This window comes from Archocentrus centrarchus, chromosome 8, assembly GCF_007364275.1.
Source record: "Archocentrus centrarchus isolate MPI-CPG fArcCen1 chromosome 8, fArcCen1, whole genome shotgun sequence".
Taxonomy (NCBI): domain Eukaryota; kingdom Metazoa; phylum Chordata; class Actinopteri; order Cichliformes; family Cichlidae; genus Archocentrus; species Archocentrus centrarchus.
In genome coordinates, this window is record NC_044353.1 from 642550 (window position 1) to 663796 (window position 21247).

The 21247-nt window shown below is 42.7% G+C and overlaps 1 protein-coding gene across 1 annotated transcript in view; it reads left to right on the forward strand.

Moving 5' to 3' along the window:
* The window catches only part of LOC115784742 (integrin alpha-3-like), a 40403-nt gene that overhangs the window by 11597 nt on the left and 7559 nt on the right, over positions 1 to 21247 (forward strand). The window contains exons 4-21 of the mRNA XM_030736072.1: positions 2938 to 3023; positions 3102 to 3238; positions 3313 to 3419; positions 3617 to 3709; positions 5075 to 5134; positions 5226 to 5379; positions 5583 to 5776; positions 5866 to 5954; positions 6077 to 6210; positions 8612 to 8689; positions 8781 to 8848; positions 10828 to 10964; positions 11682 to 11825; positions 11899 to 11996; positions 13954 to 14122; positions 17174 to 17260; positions 17368 to 17447; positions 17523 to 17600. Of these exons, the coding sequence (XP_030591932.1) occupies positions 2938 to 3023; positions 3102 to 3238; positions 3313 to 3419; positions 3617 to 3709; positions 5075 to 5134; positions 5226 to 5379; positions 5583 to 5776; positions 5866 to 5954; positions 6077 to 6210; positions 8612 to 8689; positions 8781 to 8848; positions 10828 to 10964; positions 11682 to 11825; positions 11899 to 11996; positions 13954 to 14122; positions 17174 to 17260; positions 17368 to 17447; positions 17523 to 17600 (1993 nt within the window). The remainder of the gene's footprint in view (positions 1 to 2937; positions 3024 to 3101; positions 3239 to 3312; positions 3420 to 3616; positions 3710 to 5074; positions 5135 to 5225; positions 5380 to 5582; positions 5777 to 5865; positions 5955 to 6076; positions 6211 to 8611; positions 8690 to 8780; positions 8849 to 10827; positions 10965 to 11681; positions 11826 to 11898; positions 11997 to 13953; positions 14123 to 17173; positions 17261 to 17367; positions 17448 to 17522; positions 17601 to 21247) is intronic.

A 21247-nucleotide genomic window follows, 5' to 3' on the forward strand; every position in this document is an offset into this window, starting at 1 on the left:
TATCCCCAGTTTTAAATATTGGAATGATTTTTGCAGTCTTCATTTTTTAGGCACAACACCATGTATTATAGAAAGATTTATACAACAGGCAAGTGGTTCGTTAATTTCAAGCGCAATAAATTTTATTATTTTACTGCAAATACCATCCACCCCTTCTGTACAGGAGCTTTTCATACCCGATATGGTTTTAAGCACTTCCGCTCCATCAGTTGGCTTCAGGAAAATTGATTTAATATAATTCCCTTTTAAGTATTGTTGATATACAGCCCCCCCGGTGGCTTTATGGTCTTTGATAATGATTGTCCTATAGAATTGAAGTGGTTGTTAAAACTGTTGGCAAGGTCTTCATCTCCTTGTTTGCATTTAGTGTCAGGAAGGACAGTTGTTTTTTTACCCCAGCTGAGTATTTAGTACTTTCCAGCATTGCTTTTGGTCACCATGGGCAGCCTTTAAATCTAGTGTAATTTGGTTTCTCTTAGTAACTCTTATCAAATTAGTCAATTTGTTTTTATATTTGAGATATTTGTCTTTATTTTCATTTGTTGGATTCTTAATAAAGAGTTTGTAGAGCCTGTTTTTCAGTTTAATAGATTTCAGGATGCCCTTGGTAAGCCATTTTTCCTGTTTAACAGAGGCTGTTTTGGTTACTTTTTCAGGTATGGTGTGGCTTATACTGTCAGATATCTCTTGTAGAAAATCATTATAGGCGTCATCTGGAATAGTACAGTGACAAACATGATCCCATGTTTTTGCTTTAAGATGTTTTTTAAGCAAGCTTAAGTTTTTTTCGTCTAATATTTTGGTTTTTGTCTTTTGAGGTGGTTCATTTAATTGTCTTGCAAAATCAGCAAAAAGTACAATAGGAAAGTGATCTGTGAAATCTGACAGTATAACACCAGAGTCAAACCAAGTGTCTTGTATATTTGTAATGATATTATCAATAGAGGATTTGCTAGTTTCTGTTTCCCTGGTGTATAGATTGATTGTAGGGAAGAAGGATGAAGCCTACAGACAATTCAAAAACTCTGCTTTTGTATTATTTTCTATGGCAAGATTGATATTAAAGTCTCCTTGAATAAAACAATTTTTATTACAATTATTAAGTCTATTAAGAAGTTTTGCCAGGTTGTTTAAAAATAAATTTAGATCTGAATCTGGAGGTCGATAAATTTCTCCAACAATGATGTTTTTCCCGTCTTTTATGTCCAGCTCGATAAACAAAGAATCAGAAAATCCATCATCTATGGATAAATCATCTCAAACTATTACAGAGTCATGTATATTGGCATATATGCAAACCTTGTCTACCAGTTCTTAGCCATCTAGGTTAAGTGTGTCCAGATATGTTCTTTCATTAGCCCAGGTTTCAGCACATCCTAAAATAATTAAGTTATGATCAAGACTAGCTAATAGGGAGAGTAACTCATCATGGTGTTTAACTAGGCTTCTTATATTGAGGTGTAACAATGAGAATGGATAGTGTTTAAATGCTGATAAGTTATCAGGTGTAACCCTCTTGCAGTTTATTTTTTCAAAGCAATACTGTTCAAGTACTTTATTAGATTCAAATATCAAGTCATCATACCCCATAAAATGTAGAATTGTATATTGTGAAGTGTACATTCATTTCGTTCACGTACAGAACAGGTGCAGTAGTCATGACTATATATGCAATACCGAAAGCGAATAAAAAGTGCTTTGGGTGGACAATGAAACAACAACAATAATATGAAGACATAACTAATCTAAACAAATTAACTTAAGTGAAGTTCAAAGTTAATTTTTCCCCGTCACCAATTGTTGCACATTAAAATACTACCCAATTGCAATCCACTATATCTAACCCCTGCACTAATTTTAAGAATTATGCAGACACACACACACTCGCACCACATAAACACACATACATTCACACAAAGAAAAAAACGCTGAAAAAGATCTAGTTTTGGCTCAAATGCTAGATCTAACCAACAACCTACAATTACTTACATATAAAGGGGATTTTATGATTCTTATTTAATGTAGACTCAGCTTTTTGGCATCCGACAATTTGGAGATGATATGCCGCTGATTTCCTCTGGTGAGCAAATAGAGTCGCCCGTCCTGAGTCCAGCTAGCCGTCAACTTATCTTTATGTCTCTTGCGTAGCTCGTCCAGTGCTCTTGCCTTCTTCGCTGTTAGGCTCTCCAGGATATGCATCTTTGGTGTTGTCCCCTTGAGCCGTTTTTTTCGCCTTATAAGCCTTGAGGTGACTGTTTGTTGTGCTTTGGTGCTATATACACAACATATATAAAATAGAATTAAATTGAACTTGGATGAACCATCTTTTTCTTAGTGAGTTCATTAAGAACAGTAATAATTAATGTGCCAATGATAATTAAAAGAAGACTCCGGTAATCGGCTCTCTACAGTATTTTTCATTTTGGGACCTTTGTCTGAACTCACTGAGATGTTTTGCTCTGAGGGCCTCAGTGCCTCTCCTTCTTCTGACATCAACAGTGAGCTGTACCAGCTAATATTAACTTAGACCGGCTTGCAGCACAACACAAACTCCAACACAACCTCCAGCCAAGGATGACAACAGAGCTGAGGAGCTTCACACAGGATTTAGAGAGCAGGCTAAGGTTAGCCAGCTAGCTGTAAATGAGCTGCACAGTGTGGATGTAACACCGGCAGCTTCATCAGCTCCAGGTGAGGTTTGCTGTCATTCTGCTGAGGCTCAGCTGCTGGACAACAAACCTGACATAAAGATAGAACTGCAGAGCAGCACAGGCTGTTTGGGTTCAGGGCTAGAATCAGAAAAATAAATCAGTCATATGATTTTATTTGTTCACTTTTTCTCTGTCAGTGGGTGGAGCCTTTGTCAGTTAGTAAGTGGCACATATATCAAGGGGTGCAGCCTTAGGTGTGTGACTCACCTATGCTACTGTGTTTCAGCCCTGATCAAGTCTGATGACCTGGTCGAAGACATGTGGTTGGGTGTTTCGGTAGCCAGTCAGGGCCGGCCTGGGGGGCGTGTCCTGGTGAGTCTATGTTCTCATTGGCTGAATTAGTATTTCTGATTCATACTGAATTTAAAGAGTTGTGTGCTTGGTCTGCAGGCGTGTGGTCACCGCTTCGTTAAACTCTATGGTGCATTTAGACTCAGGCACATGATTGGCCGGTGCTATCTCCGTGGCAACAACCTGCAGTACAATGAGAATGACTCACAATGGCAAGATCCAGAACTTCCTTGCAGGTAGGTCACATGAGTGCAAGCTAAAGGTGATGAGTGATGCTCCGCCTGCTCACATGCTGTGTGTCTGTGTCTAGTCATCTGGGTGATGTCACAGGTGAGGTAATGTGCACCATGGGGATGTCAGCTGCCATCACTCAGAGCGAAGTCATTGTTGGCTCACCTGGAAGCTTTGAATGGCAAGGTGATTCTATTTTATTATTTGCTATTCTACTCTATCCAGTTTGATTTTATTATGATGTTTTCTTCCTCTTCACCAAAATTTAGAGCATTTCAGTTCTGACTGAGCACTTTAATCCTGTGTGTGTGTGTGTGTGTGTGTGTGTGTGTGTGTGTGTGTGTGTGTGTGTGTGTGTGTGTGTGTGTGTGTGTGTGTTTTAGGAAATGTCCATGTCTCCTGGATGAATCCTGATAATGAATTTAACATCAAGAAGAGCTCCTTCCCCAACAAGAATCACAGGAACATCTACATCGGTGTGCTGTCCCTTTAAATCACGCTTGTCTTTCTCAGAGTCGGAGCTCCATCAGATCTGAGCTCACACACACGAAACTTGTGTGTTCAGGCCCAGTGTGACCTTCACTTCCTGACGATATCAGTGTCTGTGAGGTCCCTCCGGAGTAAGGGAGAAGTTTAGAAGTATAAACCCTGTTTTAGCCTTAATACTGTTGTCAGTATTTACTAGGGCTTGCTTTGGCTCCAGGTCTAGAGCAGGTCATCTACCAAGAAGAAAGTACCAGTCCATTTACTACAGAGGTGCTGTGTCAGTTTAGCAACTGATAGTGTGAGCAGGTATATTTGTAGAGGGAAAAAACTGAGGGAGTATTTAAATCAGCCATACAAATGTGCTTTAATAAGGTTTGCAATGACATCTTAAAAGCAGGTCTTATTTCCAACAAGTTTTAATTTCTAATGGTGGCTAAGCTACCTTGGTCCACACCCACTACAGGGGCCTGGCTAGCTGCTGGATTTTCCGTTGTGTGGAGCCGAGTCTCCAATGCATTGAGCCTGGCCTCCACTTCTACAAACAGGCTACATAATTACAAGTATCATTACTGCTAAAGGAGGCCGAGGAGTAACTGCACATCTGACACACACAGAGCAGGAAAGTGCAAGAGTGACAGAAGAAGAAGCCATGCTGGTAGTGAGCCGGCTAAGAGCTAAGCCAGGAGTGGCCAACTCCAGGCCTCGAGGGCCGGTGTCCTGCAGGTTTTAGATGTGTCCCTGATCCAACACACCTGAATTAAATGGCTATATTACTTCCTCAGTATGCAGTCAAGTTCGCCAGAGTCCTGCTAATGACTTCTATATGTGATTCAGATGTGTTGAAGCAGAGACACATCTAAAACCTGCAAGACACCCACCCTCGAGGCCTGGAGTTGCCCACCCCTGAGCTAAGCTAATAGCCAGACTAATGAAACAACAAGTGAATAATATGAATATAATTTACAGGTGATTCAGCAGAGAGTGTTCTAAAGATTTATAATTAATCAGCTACACTAAAACACAGCTGTGCTCTGAACAGGAAGTGATACAATATGACAGTGAAAGCCAACACCAAGAGCAGCCCCAACCAATCACAGCAGATGACTGCCACTCCCTGAGCCTGGTTCTGCTGGAGGTTTCTTCCTGTTAAAGGGAGTTTTTCCTTCCCACTGTCACCAAGTGCTGCTCATAGGGGGTCTGATTGTTGGGTTTTTTCTGACAAAACTTTGTAGGGGTGCAGAGTGAGGTCATGTTAATAATCCATTGCTTACTGAATGTTCAGATATGCAGGCTTTTAATGTGAATGTTTTTACATTTAAATAAAGAAGACTGAAATCTCAAACGTGTTTTTGCAGGATATTCTGTCACTCAGGCTTCTCGCCTTCTCTCGGAAGATGGTGAAACCCTCATAACAGGTGAAGATGTTCATAAAAGAGTCAATCAGGAAGCAGGTGGATGATCTATAGATATAGTGATTGATGTATTGATTGGTGTGTTGGTGAACAGGAGCTCCTCGGGACCGTATGGAAGACGCTCGTGGCTCGGTGCTGCTGGTAGTCAAGCTCTCTGGTAAACTGGTGATTCAGCAGACGCTGCATGGGCAACAGATGGGCTCGTACTTCGGAAATGCAGTGGCAACCGCCGACCTCAACAATGATGGGTGAGGAATGTTTTATGGGTCAGATTACCCACACTGAGGCAGCCAGTGTCAGTGGCTTTTTTTTTGACAGTTTTTCAGATCCCTTATAGTTTCTCCTGAGTGGAGATGAGTCATTCTGGCTCTTGAGAACCACAGAGCATGATAATCTAAACCTGAGGAACATGTTTCAGGAACATAGGCTGAGCTGGTTTTCTGTCTCACAGGTGGAATGACCTGCTGGTGGGTGCGCCTTTTTATTTCCACCGTCATGAGGAGGTGGGCGGGGCAGTTTATGTCTACATGAACGGAGGTGGGAAGTTCGACTCTGAACCAAGCATGGTGCTGGGAGGGCCGGTAGCATCTGCATTCGGCATGGCTGTGGCTGCTGCAGGAGACCTCAACCAGGATGGCTTCCAGGGTCAGGAGTCAATGTGTCGGTGATGATGACATCATGTCATAACTGATCATCAATGACCAGCATGGTGATAGGTTGTTCGGTTGTTCCAGATTTTGCAGTTGGAGCTCCTTTTCATGAAACAGGAAGCGTGATGATCTGGACAGGAAGCAGTGAGGGCATTGCTACAAAACCAAGCCAGGTCTCACACACCAAACTATTTCTAACTGAACCATCAATGTCTGTCCCAAAATGAGAAATGTCCCCACAGAATAGAAATGTGCTTCCAGACACACCTGTGATCCCTCCTCTGTCTCTGTGCAGGTGATCCGAGGCAGTGCAGTCTCTCCTGTATTCAGGACTTTTGGGTACTCTCTTTCTGCCAGTGGGGATGTTGATGGGAACAATTATCCGGACCTGCTGGTTGGCTCTCTAGACGACATGGTCGTTCTGCTCAGGTACCAGTTTTTGTACTGTCCAGTACTCATCTGAAATACATTTTGAAGTAGTCAAAGTACTTAATGGCAGCATGTACTGCCAAGCCAAGCCAAGTTTATTTATAAAGCACTTTAAAAACAGCAACCACTGACCAAAGTGCTGTACATAAAACACATTTGGACAAGAGAAAATTAAAATTTACAAAGATAAAAGATTAAAAAAATTTACACACAAATAAACAACTATAAAATGCATAATTTATCCTAACAATAAATCAATAAAATAATACACACCAATAAAACAACTGTAAAATGCATGATTTATCCTAACAATAAATCAATAACATAATACACACAAATAAAACCAATAATAAAAAGCATAATTTTTCTAGAAATAAATAAATTACAAATTTCAATAGACAGCCGCTCCTATTAATCAAAGGCCAAACGAAATAAGTGGGTCTTAAGAGCAGACTTAAACGTTTAATCTCTATTGGCAAAGCGTTCCAGAGTTTTGGAGCTGCCACAGCAAAGGCTCTGTCTCCTCTGAGCCTCCGCTGTGTCCTCGGCACATCCAGAAAAAGCCGATCAGCTGATCTGAGTGACTGGGAAGGAGTATGGACGTGCAGCAACTCGGAAAGATAAGGTGGGGCAAGGCCATGAAGTGACTTAAAAACAAATAAAAGGATTTTAAAATGAACTCTAAAATACACGGGCAGCCAGTGCAGTGAGGATAAAACAGGGGTAATATGCTCTCTCTTTCGCGATCCCGTCAATAGGCGTGCAGCAGCATTTTGAACCAGTTGCAGACGGGCTAGAGCAGACTGGCTAACACCAATATATAAAGCATTGCAGTAATCCAGTCTAGTGGTAATAAAAGCATGGATCACAACTTCAAAATGCTTCTTCGATAGTATATTTTTTATTTTTGCCAGCTGCCTCAAATGAAAGAAGCTCACCACTGCACTGATCTGATCCTCCAATTTAAAATTCTCGTCCATAATAAAACCCAAATGTGTGACAGATGGCTTTACATATTGTGATAATGACCCCACGTCCACGGGGGAAGATCCACCTGGGACACTAGGGCCAAAAACAATCACCTCTGTCTTTTTCTCATTAAAATTCAAGAAATTTAGAGCCATCCATGCTTTAATATCATCAAGACACTTAAACAGGGTCTGTAAAGAGTTGGCTTCCTTGCGTTTCAAAGGCATATAAATCTGAGTATCATCAGCATAACAATAGAAAGCAATTTTATGCTTTCTAAGAATGCTTCCGAGGGGGAGCAGATACAATGAAAATAACAGAGGTCCTAAAATTGATCCCTGTGGTACTCCACATGTTAACGGAACAGAGGATGCAGAAAGACCTTTGGGTCAAGTAAGACTTAAGCCATTTCAAAACAGTGCCATGAAAACCAGCACAGTGCTCTAAACGAGAAATTAAAATATCATGGTCCACTGTGTCAAAAGCAGCCGTTAAATCTAAAAGCATTAAAATCACATGATCTCCTGTATCTGTAGTCAAAAGAATGTCATTAAACACCCTCAACAATACAGATTCTGTGCTGTGGAGAGGTTTAAAACCAGACTGAAAGATCTCAAGAATATTATTTTCATCTAAAAAGGCTTTCAACTGGTTATAGAAAACTTTCTCAAGTATTTTAGATAAAAAAGGGAGTTTAGAAATAGGCCTAAAATTAGATAACACAGTGGGGTCCAATCCAGGTTTTTTGATCAGTGGTTGAATTGAGGCATGTTTAAAAGATTTAGGAACAATGCCTAAGGATAAACTATTGTTGATAAGAGCCAGGACTAGCGGGCCTAAGGCAGCAATAGCCTCTTTAAAAAGTCGGGGTGGAATGGTATCTTTAGGAGATCCTGAGGGCTTCAGATGACTAACAGGCTCATACAGCAAAGACAAAGTAACCGGCTCAAACTGGTACAAGGCAGTCGAGCAAGGAACCGAGACTGAAGGGTCAAAGGTTGGAGGTGATATGAGGGCCCTAACATTGTTTACTTTATCCACAAAGAACCTACAGAATTCCTCACATACCTCAGGTGAAGGCTCAATACCTGTATTCTGGGGGCATTTAAAACTTTATCAATAGTATTAAATAAAATACGAGGCTTGTGGCAATTTGACAAAATTATCCTTGATAGGTGCTCTCGTTTGGCATGTTTCACAACTACCTGGTAGTGATGCCAACAGTCCCTTAACATTCGAAAAGACACCTGTAATCTGTCTTTTTTCCATTTACGTTCAGCTTTCTGACAATCACGTCTGGCAGCACGAGTTGCGTCATTTAACCAAGGCTCTAGCTTAATTTTATACTGCTGAGTTTTATGTAGTTAAAAAAATTGTCTCGTTACTGATGATTTGGTGACTCAGACTGATTGATTGATGTGTTGATCTTCAGGACTCGACCAGTCATCTATCTTAATAAAACACTTAGAGTTTCTCCGGACATCATCGACCCAAACAGCTGTGACTTCTGGTAAGATACCAAAATACGATCTGCTAGAATGCTAACAGAGCTATAAAGGAGTGGTTAGCATGCTAACTTGCTAACAGGTTGACCTTCACAGTATACAGGTGGAGGTGTGTTTCTCCTACACGTTCAGAAGGGAGGAGAAGAGCGACAGAGACAACATCAGTGAGTCAAACAGTTTGAATTCTTTGTTTTAGCAGTCACTCAAAGAGGCCACGCCCCTAATAATGCCAACTTTAAACAGGTGAGTTATAGAAACATCCCCCCGTACAGCTATTATGAAGGGGGAACTTATCCACAGAGACCAAAGCAGTTTCTGTATCAGGCTGTAAACATGTTTATTTCTGCTGGAAGGTTTTTAACATGGAGTCTATAGGGACTGACACACTGTGGTGCCTCTGCTGGACACCAGAGGAACTGCAGCTTGTGGTACTTCATTTTGCATGTCTGGAGGTTGATGGTTGTTTGTGAGGTGCCTAAATGAACATGTTCAGAGGAAGCTGCTGCTAATTGAGCTGCTCACTGCACTGACTGCAGCCACACTGACACTAACGAGAGGTTTCAGGCCAGACTCATTAATGACATCAGCTTCCTCTGTGAGTGTGTGTTTCTGTATGTGTATGATTGATTGACAGGACACAGCTGTCCATTATCTCCACTTGTTAATAAACACACACAGTCAGGGAGGTCTGAGTGTGTGTGTTTGTGTGCTCATTCTGTCTCATTTATTTGACCAATCAGAGATGAGGCCATACTGTTGCTATGACAGAATGCCTACACACACACACACACACACACACACACACACACACACAATGATGACATCATGCTGTGTCCTTGTGTGTCCTCTTGTCTCCTGTGTGTTTCACTGAATGATAAATCACATCACAGAAACTGATATTATTACAACTCTGTGTGTGTGTGTGTGTGTGTGTGTGTGTGTGTGTGTGTGTGTGTGTGTGTGTGTATGTGTGTGTGTGTGTGTGTGTGTGTGTGTGTGTGTGTTTGCTGGTTCTGTTAATTGGACCAATCAGAGACAAGGTCATGCTGACTGTGTCTCCGTGGTGTGTCCTCGGTCTCACAGAGGAGCTGATATCTGTAACACAGGAACAGCTGACCAGAGTCCATTCTGGCTAATTTAACATCAGTCTGAAAATATAAACACTTTTCTTAATGACAGCGACTATAAAGATGATTTTTTTCTGCACGTTGACCTCCTGTGAAGTAATCTTATTCCATCAAAGAAGAGCTATGAAGTTTCAGTAAAGCATTATTAATACATCTGACATGTTTTCAGCTATAATTAATTTATTGTTCAGTTTGTAAATGTCAAAATATTGAAGGTCTTTAAAACTAAAACTAAACCCCACTTAGTTATGCTGCTATAGGCCTCGGCTGCTGGGGGGGTTCCCGTGATGTACTGTTTCTTTTCATTCACCTCTTTTCACTCATTTAATCATTAGTTATTATTAATCTCTCTCCCCCCCCCTCAGCAGATGACCCCCCCTCCCTGAGCCTGGTTCTGCTGGAGGTTTCTTCCTGTTAAAGGGAGTTTTTCCTTCCCACTGTCACCAAGTGCTGCTCATAGGGGGTCGTTTGGACTGTTGGGTTTTCTCTGTATTATTGTAGGGTCTTTACCCACAATACAAAGCGCCTTGAGGCGACTGTTTGTTGTGATTTGGTGCTATATAAATAAAACTGAATTAACCGTGCATCCATGAGTCAAAGAATGCGTATTAACTGATTGTTAGATTTTTCTATAAATAACTTGGATTAAGAAAAAGAATAAATATGATGACAATCATTATTTACAAGTTTGTATATCGTCTACTGTTCATCTGAGTACATAATGTACTCAACAGTATATTGAATATGAAACTCATGCAAACCAGGTTCTATTTATCTATAAATCATAAGGGGGAGTTCCTCAGGGCTCAATGCTCAGTCCTCCTAAACACCCATCATCAGTTATTTTTAAACTTTAACTTAAGCTTTTTAGAGCTAAGGAAGAAATAAATCATTAAATGTGACAAAAATGCCAATAAATTCAGCCCAAAGCTGTTATTAAGTTTCAGTTTTTTTCTTTTTCATAAATCACATCAAAGCCAGTGTTTTATATTTGGACTCTTTTCTTTGTGTCACAGCTATCCTCTTCACAGTGACCGCTGACATCACCAGCCTCAAGCCCCGCCTCCATTTCCTTGACAACAGGCAGAGCGTGTACTCTGATTACCTGTCGATGCCAAAGGAACAGTGCAGGACGCTGAGAGTGGGACTGCTGGTGAGACACACACACACACACACGCAGCACCCCTACAGCCTGCTGAGTTGAGCTCATCCACTGATGATGTGAGCAGCGAATCTCTGAGCTGTGCTGAAGTTTAAACCCAGCGTAGTCTGACAAACTGAAGCAGCCACTGTGTAATCAGAGGAACGACTGAATGTGCTGCTTTATTTCTGCACTAAAGAACATCAAAGATCTTAAATCTAAGGCGGAGGTTTCAGATATTTTTTCCTTTAATTAGAGTTGGATAAAGGAAGTTCTGGTGTGTGAGATATGACTGATTGATTCAGAGCACCAGGACCTTCTGCTGCTGAGTGTTAAGCTTTCAGCTGCTGACAGACTCCACATCCTGTTTCTCCACCACCGTTCAGCAGAGAAACCACAAAGAGCTCATCAGGCCGTGTGCATGCAGGTTCAAGCGCTGCAGGTCACGTCCATTCATGTCTTCTGTTTGTGTTTGTACCCACATCCACTCATCTCTCATCCTGTTTTTACCCCGCGATGCTAACGAACACTCTGAGTCTACTTGCTCTGACTCACGTTTTCTTCACATTCCTGCTGATCACTATCTGAATGCCTGCTTTCAGCCTCAGTGCAGCCGGTTCACTTCAGTCCACCTGCACAGATCCAAAGCCTGCAGAGATGATCCTGCAGAATGCTTCCTGTTCTAACTGAACTCGTGTTCGGGATTTGTTCTGTCCTCATGTTCTGCAGGCTGTGATCAGAGACAAAGTGGAACCTCTAGTGTTTTCCCTGAACATCTCTTTGCATGAAAAGCTTCCCAAGAAAAGAAAAGTGGTGCAGGATCTGAAACGCCTCCCGGTGCTGAGTGAGACCCCAAGACCCATCAGAACCCAGGTCAGAACCCTCCAGAACCTTCAGCTCTTACACAAATGTGAAACTCTCCCCATCTAACTGATGTTGTCCTCAGATCCACATTCAGAAGGCCTGCGGTTCTGATAACCGCTGCCACAGTAACCTGCAGATGACGGCGCGGTTCACCGATGAGCGCCAGAAACCGTTCACCGAGTGAGTGAGCATGACACACACGCTGCTCAGGCAGAAGCTGATCATTGATCACTGAATGTGAAAGAGTCCAAGATCAGGAAGGCAGGAGGTCCTGTGATCAGCAAGATAATAAGAAGCTGTTCAGTATTTCACTGGCTTTAAAAGTTATTTAAGAATTTAGTATTATTTATTATCCTTTTTAAAAATCTGTTTAATATTCTTGTACCCAGAAAACCCAAATCCACATCTACATAAAAACCCAGAAACGGGCACCAGGTTGGCTCAGCCGATGGGCAGGTGGATGCCGTATGGCGGTGCAGGCGGTACAGGTTTGCGTCCCAACCTGTTGCCATTTTCTACGTGTTTCCCCCCCCCATCTCTTTCCTCTCTCTAGACTGTAGAATCTGTTAAATAGGAGGCCAAAAGCATTATATATATATATATATATATATATATATATATATATATATATATATATTTAAAAAATCCACAAATGAAACCAGAGAATCAGCTACTCGTCTGTCTCTGAGGGTTTTGTACCTTTGTTACAGTCAATCCGGCAGCTTCAGCAGCAATGAGCTGCAGATGTTTCCTGTGTGACGTCATCATCAGTCACATGACTGTGGAGGAGTTTGGTCCGCTCTCCTTCACAGCGTAGCTTCAGCTCAGTGAGGTTTGCAGCATTCATTCCTGCACAGCTCTCTGAAGGCCCCCCCACAGCAGTCAGCAGGCTGAGGTCTGGACTCTGAGGGCAATTCCAGCTCCTTCATTCTTGCTGCTGTGCTTGGATCATCGTCCTGTTGGTGACCCAGTTTGGTCCCAGCTTCAGCTGTGGGACAGACAGCCTCACATGTGCCTCTAGAATACTTTGGTCTACAGAGGAGTTCATGGTCCACTCAGTGACTGCAGGGAGCCCAGATCCTCCGCCCTCCTCCACCGTGCTGACAGCTGCTCTGAGATGTTGGCGCTGATGTGCCGAGTTTGGTTTCCTCCAAACGTGCTGCTGTGAATGATGGACAGACATCTGCATGCTGGTTTTATCTGTCAGAGGACACCATCCCAAAAATCTTTGTTCAAATGCAGCTTTGCAAACCTGAGCTGTGCTGCCATGTTCTTTTAGAGAGCAGAGGCTTTTCCTGCAGCCGAGCAGCTGTACTTGTTCAGTCTGTTTCTAATTGTGCTGTCATGACCTTTAACCTTTAACATGCTAACTGAGGCCTGCAGAGTCTGAGATGGAGCTCCTGGGTTTTTGCAGTTATTCTGAGTGTTGCACAGTCTGAGCTTGGGATGAGTGTGCTGGGATATCCATTTGTGGATAATCCTTCCCAGACTGATGGGCAGCAGCAGCCACTTCTTTCAGATCATTTCTGATCTTGGCATTGTGAGTGCTCCAGACCGGCAAACTTTTTAAATACAAAAATTAAATTAAAATGAACTTTTTAAAATATAAAAATAAATAAAAATCCCTCTTTTTTTTTAATTGTAAATATGGACAGTGTGGTGGTTAGCACTGCTGCTTCACAGTAAGACGGTCCTGGGTTCAAATCCACCAGAGCTTGCATGTTCTTCCCGTGTCTGTGTGGGTTCTCTCCAGGTACTCCGGTTTCTTCCCACAGTCCAAATACATGCAGTCAGTGGGGTTAGGTTACCTGGTGACTCTAAACTGCCCGTAGGTGTGAATGATTGTCTGTCACTCTGTGTTAGCCCTGCGACAGGCTGCCATCAGTCCAGGCTGCACTCTGCCTCTCGACCCAACTCTGAAAGAACTGGTGGACGATGTTTTAAATATTTCACATCTAAGAAATGAAGGGTGAAAACATACAAACAGTTACAAGACATTAAGAACAGAAGGTGGTGGTTTGCTGCTTTGAGTCTTGGCTCATGGTTAGTTTATCAGCTGACTGTGACATCACAGAAGTCCTGACTGACTCAGATGGCTGCTGCTGTGTGGCTGACATTTGTGTTTTTGTCTTTTCAGGCTTGAGGGCACTCAGGTGTTGTACTACAACTCCACCATCAAGAGGTTGTTTCTGCAGGTTAACGTCAGTAACACGCCATCACCAGGCCGGCCAGCAGAGGACGCTCATAACACCATTCTGAACATCAGCATCCCGCCATCGCTCATTTACTCTGGGGTGGAAACAAAGGTAGAGACATTAGAGCTCTGAGCATCACAGTGATTTAACTCATTTAATTCAATTCAATTCAATTCAATTCAATTCAATTCAATTCAATTCAATTCAATTTTAATTATATAGCACCAAATCACAACAAACAGTCGCCTCATGGCACTTTGTATTATGGGTAAATACCCTACAATAATACAGAGAAAACCCAACAGCAGTGGTGTACAGTAACGAAGTATTTGTACTTCGTTACTGTACTTAAGTAGATTTTTCAGGTATCTGTACTTTACTTGAGTATTTATTTTTCTGACAACTTTGTACTTTTACTCACTACATTTTTACACAAGTATCTGTACTTTCTACTTCCTACATTTTCAAAACAAGCTCGTTACTTTAGGTTTAATGCGTCTGAGAAACGTTTGCATTTCTGGTCAGTGCGGGAGCCGGCTTTTGATTGCGAGCGGTTTTTTCTTGGAAGTCGCGACAACAGGGTGAGAGGGAGGGAACAGACACCCAACACGGTAGATGGAGAGGCTCCTGCAATGCTCGCTCAGAGACCAGAAAGAGCCAGAGGAAGTTGCGCTTTACATAGAGGCTGCACGCCGGAACGGTGAGGAAAATAAATGACAGAAAACGTAAAGGACAAAAATAGTGTGTGCAGTTTGTCACACAGTGTGTTTGCTAGCTAAAAGAACAACTGCTGTATTTTAAGGAACAGCAAAGAATGAGCGATAACTTCACTCAGATGGAGAAAGATGCAAAAGAGAGGTAGAAACGTCCTCCAAGGAGCTACTTTTACTTTCTTACTTTGAGTACATTTCAGAGCCTGTACTTTTTTACTTTTACTTGAGTACTGAAGTTGAACCAGTACTTCAACGTTTACCAGAGTAGTTTTTAACACAAGTACTTGTACTTCTACTTAAGTACAGAATGTCAGTACTTTGGCCACCACTGCCCAACAGCAGAACCAGGCTCAGGAAGGGGGGGGGGGGGGGGGGGGTCATCTGCTGAGGGGAGAGAAAAAAAGACATGCTGTGGGAAGAGAGACAGAGATTAATAATAAATGATTAAATACAGAGTGGTGAAGTCACTCTGCATTGTGATGACCTAGATATCACTCCTGTGGTGCAACAATATCATCCCTGCTGTTAATAATCCCAGAAATGAGCATTTAAATACAGAAAGTTAACATTTAGAATTAAAGGAGATCATTTCTGCTCATGGCCAGTTCCATATTTCTATCCTTTGACTCTACTACAATGGCTCAGCATGATTCACAGTTTAAAGTAATGCTTAAAATGAGCTTGATCAAAAAGGAAAGTTTTAAGCCTAATCTTAAAAATAGAGAGGGTGTCTGTCTCCTGAATCCAAGCTGGGAGCTGGTTCCACAGAAGAGGGGCCTGAAAGCTGAAGGCTCTGCCTCCCATTCTACTCTTAAGTATCCTAGGAACCACAAGTAAGCCAGCAGTCTGAGAGAGAAGTGCTCTGTTGGGGTGATATGGTACTATGAGGTCTTTGAGATAAGATGGGGCCTGATTATTCAAGACCTTGTATGTGAGGAGAAGGATTTTAAATTCTATTCTAGATTTAACAGGGAGCCAATGAAGAGAAGCCAATATGGGAGAAATCTGCTCTCTCTTTCTAGTCCCTGTCAGTACTCTAGCTGCAGCATTTTGGATCAGCTGAAGGCTTTTCAGGGAGCTTTTAGGACAGCCTGATAATAATGATTTACAATAGTCCAGCCTAGTCAAGTCAAGTTTATTTTTATAGCACATTTAACACAACAGCAGTTGACCAAAGTGCTGTACATAAATTTTTAATTTAGAATCAATTAAGAACCAAATTATTGTTGTTACATGTCAAAACTTTTGGCTTACAAAAGTATTTATACCCCTTGAACTTTTCCATATTTTGTCACATTACAACCACAAACATAAATATGTTTCACTGGAATTTAATGTGAAAGACCAACACAAAGTGGTTACAATTGTGAAATGGAAAGAAAGTTATACATGATTCAAAACATTTTTTACAAATAAAAAATAAAACTGAAAAGTGCGGTTTAATTACAGCCACCTTGAAGGTCTGTGGTACATAGCCAACTAATAAAGACAAATTGATCATTTTCAAGATTGAAGCATCAATAATTGGAAAGACTTCTTTGAACAGTCTAGTAGGAATGGGATCTAACAAACATGTTGCTGGTTTGGAGGAAGTAACTATTGAAGTTAACTCTGAAAGATCAACTGGAGCAAAAGAGTCTAAACAAATACCAGCAGTGCTGAAAGCAGTCGAACATGAAGATAAATCTCTGGGGTCGGACCTTCTGTCATGTCACATAGATAAAACTTATGCATCATGTGGGGTGGATGCTGACCCTAACCCTGGTTGGAGATACTGTGAGACACCAACTTGAAATGGATTTCTGGTTAACTTAAAGGTCTTTGGACTTACCTAAACAGCCTTCATTTACTGACCTTAGACCAGGGGTGGCCAACTCCAGGCCTCAAGAGCCGGTGTCCTTCAGGTTTTAGATGTGTCCCTGATCCAACAAACCTGATCCAATGGCTGAATTACCTCCTCAGTATGCAGTCAAGTTCTCCAGAGTCCTGCTAATGACTTCTATATGTGATTCAGGTGTGTTGGATCAGGAACACATCTAAAACATGCAGGACACCAGCTCTTGAGGCCTGGAGTTGGCCACCCCTGCCTTAGACCTTCTCTTTTCACTATGGTTAACCACAAACATACCTCTACCTGTGACCAGAAAGATGTGACTCATTGAATTTGGTCCAAAAAAACTTGGACATAGTCCTTTAAACTTTAGTTTAAAATTTAAAAAAAGACTGTGATCTGATACTATTGATCTTGCCATTAAAGAAATCTAAAAATTCTTTGCAGTCATTAGAAGATAAAGCAATAAAGAAGATAAAGCATAAAAGTACTCCATTTACCCTCGACCGAGAAGACCAGGGCCTGTGTGTCAGATCCAGATCTAATACACTTGTATTAGGACTCTGGAGCTTGACTTGGACCACTGTCTCCTTTAAGCACTTTCTGTTTATGTCTCAGGGTGATGCCTCAGCCGTGGTGGAGTGCTCTGTCAAGGAGACCTTTCTCTTGTGTGAGCTCGGCAACCCTTTTAGAAGCAACCAGAAGGTGGGGAACTATTACTGCTGACTGTGTTGTACCAGCATTACTGCTGTCTGTACTGCAGTACCCATGCTGAGATGTTTCCTGGAGTATTGTCTCTTCCTGTGTTTCAGGTTCAGGTTTTGATCAAATTTCAGCCATCTGAGATCAGTTTGGACACTCAGGAGATTCGGTCTCTGCTGCAGCTGTCTACGTATGACCTCCACCACACGCTACTGTCACTGTGTTTGTTGGATGGTTACTGAGTGGGATTTCTGTGTGTCTTCAGGCTCAGCGAGCAGTGGGATCTCTCCCCAAAATCCGTCTCCATGCTGGTGAAGTACTGCTTGCAGACGTCTCTCAATCTGTAAGTAAAGACCCACATAAAAGATAACCCTCGCCAGATAACCTTGAACTCAATCAGTTCAGTTCAATTCAGAGAGGGGAGAGGGACAGGACAAAAGACATGCTGTGGAAGAGAGACAGAGATTAATAATAACTAATGATTAAATACAGAGTGGAGTATAAACAAAGTAAATAAGGTGAATGAAAAGAAACAGTGCATCATGGGAACCCCCAGCAGCCTAGGCCTATAGCAGCATAACTAAGCGGGGGTTCAGGGACACCTGATCCAGCCCTAACTATAAGCTTGATCAAAAAGGAAAGTTTTAAGCCTAATCTTAAAAATAGAATAGAATAGAATAGAATAGAATGCCTTTATTGTCATTATACAGGATGTACAATGAGATTGGAGGGCCACTCCTGTTCAGTGCCATGTAACAGAAAATCAAACTCTCTAAAATAAAAATGTTATAAAAATATTATAATCTAGTATGATCAATATAATCAAGAGATATACAGAAATAAACAATGTGTAAAATATACAAAAAATAGAATGTATAAAAATATATACATACATTGGTGCATCTGTACATTGTAAGAAAAGTAAATATGTGTATACATATAATAATGAAGATGATGAATATTGCACTTGGTGAATGAATATTGCACTAGTGAATGAATACTGGATATTACACAATATAGGAATGTCAGATATTGTTCAGTATGAATAATATAATATTGCACAGTTACAGCGGGTGAGTGTGTGAGTTCAGGGTGGTGATTGCTCTGGCGAAGAAACTGTTCTTGAGTCTGTTTGTTCTGGCTTTGATGCTCCTGTAGCGCCTGCCAGAGGGCAGCAGGTCAAACAGGTCAAAGCCAGGGTGTGAGCTGTCCTTGATGATGTTCCTGGCTCTGCTGATGCAGCGGGAGGTGTAGATGTCCATCAGGGAGGGGAGAGGGCAGCCAACGATTCTTTGTGCTGTCTTGACTACCCTCTGAAGCCTGACCCTGTCTGCCTCAGTGCAGCTGCCGTACCATACTGTGATACAGTACGTCAGCAGGCTCTCAATGGATGAGCGGTAGAAGGTCAGCAGCAGGTTTGAGTCCAAGTTGTTCTTCCTGAGGACCCTCAGGAAGTGAAGTCACTGCTGAGCCTTCTTGATAACAGCTGTGATGTTATCTGACCAAGAGAGATCAGCAGAGATGAGGACACCGAGAAACCTGAAGGTGTGGACCCTCTCCACACGCTCGCCGTTGATGTAGAGGGGAGCTGGGTCAGTCCTGTGCTTCCTGAAGTCGATGATGATCTCTTTGGTTTTCATGGTGTTCAGTACCAGTTTGTTCTCTGAACACCAGGCTGTCAACTTCAGGACCTCCTCTCTGTAGGCTGCCATGTTTACTCCAACATTAAGAACGCGTACAGAGCCAAACCCCTCCCCCACCTCGGCCAGTCCGACCATCTTTCCCTGCTGCTCACCCCAGCATACACCCCCCTCAGACGGAGAGCCAGGCCTACTGTAAAAACCATTACAACCTGGCCTGAAAACGCACTCTCCGACCTACAGGACTGCTTTGCATACACAGACTGGGACTTATTCGAACACGAGGACCTAGAAACATTCACAGGGACGGTACTGGACTACATTAAGTTCTGTATCGGAAATGTGACTGTCAGCAAAAACATCCGGTTTTTCCCTAACCAGAAACCCTGGATGAACAGCCAGGTCCGTTCACTCCTCAAAACCCGTGATGCTGCCTTCAGGTCAGGCGACAGAGCTCTGTACAGTGCTGCTCGAGCTGACCTGAAAAGAGGAATTAAAAAAGCCAAAACGGACTACAGGAGGAGAATAGAGTCCCATCTGTCCAGCAATAACACACGGGAGGTGTGGCAGGGCATTCAGAACATCACAAACTTCAGAGGCTGTGATGTGACTGCAGGAGACCTGAGTGTGTCACTAGCAGAGGAACTTAACTGTGTCTTTGCTCGCTTTGAGATGCCTCAGGACCACCCATCTGCTCCAGTCCTGCCCCCCCCCCACCAGGCTGCACCCCACTCACTGTCCAGGAGCATGAGGTACGGCGCGTGCTCCTGGCAGTGAACCCCAGGAAGGCTACCGGACCAGACGGAGTACCTGGCAAGGTGATCAGAGCGTGTGCCCACCAGCTCACCCTGATTCTCACCAGGATTTTCAACCTCTCCCTGGCCCAAGCAGTCATCCCCCCCTGCCTAAAAACAGCCACAATCATCCCCGTGCCCAAAAGGTCATCTGTCACCAGCCTAAATGATTACCGCCCTGTGGCCTTCACACCGGTAATCATGAAGTGCTTTGAGAGGCTGGTTCTCCAGCACATCAAAGACCATCTGCCCCCCACTTTCGACACCCATCAGTTTGCATATCGTGCAAACAGATCCACAGAAGACGCCATCACTGTAGCTCTCCACTCTGTGTTGAGCCACTTGGAGCAGCAGCAGAGCTACGCTCGCATGCTCTTTGTGGATTACAGCTCAGCGTTCAACACAATCATCCCGGACATTCTCACCACCAAACTGCACACCCTGGGCCTCCCCCCTCTCACATGTTCCTGGATCAAGGACTTCTTCTTAAAAATAGAGAGGGTGTCTGTCTCCTGAATCCAAGCTGGAAGCTGGTTCCACAGAAGAGGGGCCTGAAAGCTGAAGGCTCTGCCTCCCATTCTACTCTTAAGTATCCTAGGAACCACAGCTGAAGGCTTTTCAGGGAGCTTCAGAGACAACCTGATTCTATTCTAACCCTGATATTGGCTGAACTCTCAGACTGAACTGGGACTTGTCCAGAGATTTGTCCTGAATTCTGGGTGGGTTAGGTGCTGTAGTCTGTGTGTATAAGGTTGTGAAAGGCACACATGGTTTCTTGCCTCCAGATGGTTCAAACGTGACAGCTTCTCTCCTCCTAACATCCCGCCAAAACCCCATCCCTCACCATCAATTAGTTAACCTGCAGGAATTAAGTCCTCTAATTTCCTGCTTCAAAATTCAGATCAAACTAAAGTTCTTCTACTCGGCCCCACAAATCTTAGAAACATGGTGTCAAACCAGACTTACTCTGGATGGCATTACTTTGGCCTCCAGTAACACTGTGAGAAATCTTGGAGTCATTTTTGATGCTGAAAAGCTAATTCATTCATTTATTACTTCTGGTAATACTTGAAGTGCTTGCTCATAGGGGGTCTTTTTGACTGTTGGGTTTTCTCTGTATTATTGTAGGGTCTTTACCCACAATACAAAGCACCTTGAGGCGACTGTTTGTTGTGATTTGGCGCTATATAAATAAAATTGAATTGAATTGAATCTAAATCTTGGGTTTAAAGCAGGGGTAGGGAACTCCAGGCCTCGAAAGCCAGTGTCCTGCAGGTTTTAGATGTGTCCCTGATCCAGCACACCTGACTCAAATGACTGAATTACCTCCTCAGTCTGCAGTCAAGTTCTCCAGAGTCCTGCTAATGACTTCTATATGTGATTCAGGTGTGCTGGATCAGGGACACATCTAAAACATGCAGGACACCGGCTCTCGAGGCCTGGAGTTCCCTACCCCTGGTTTAAAGGATGCTCCTGAGACTCAGAAGCACTAAGCCTTTTGAATTATTGAATCCTTTCTTTCTTCCATCAGTCATCAGAATAATACAAAACTTTGG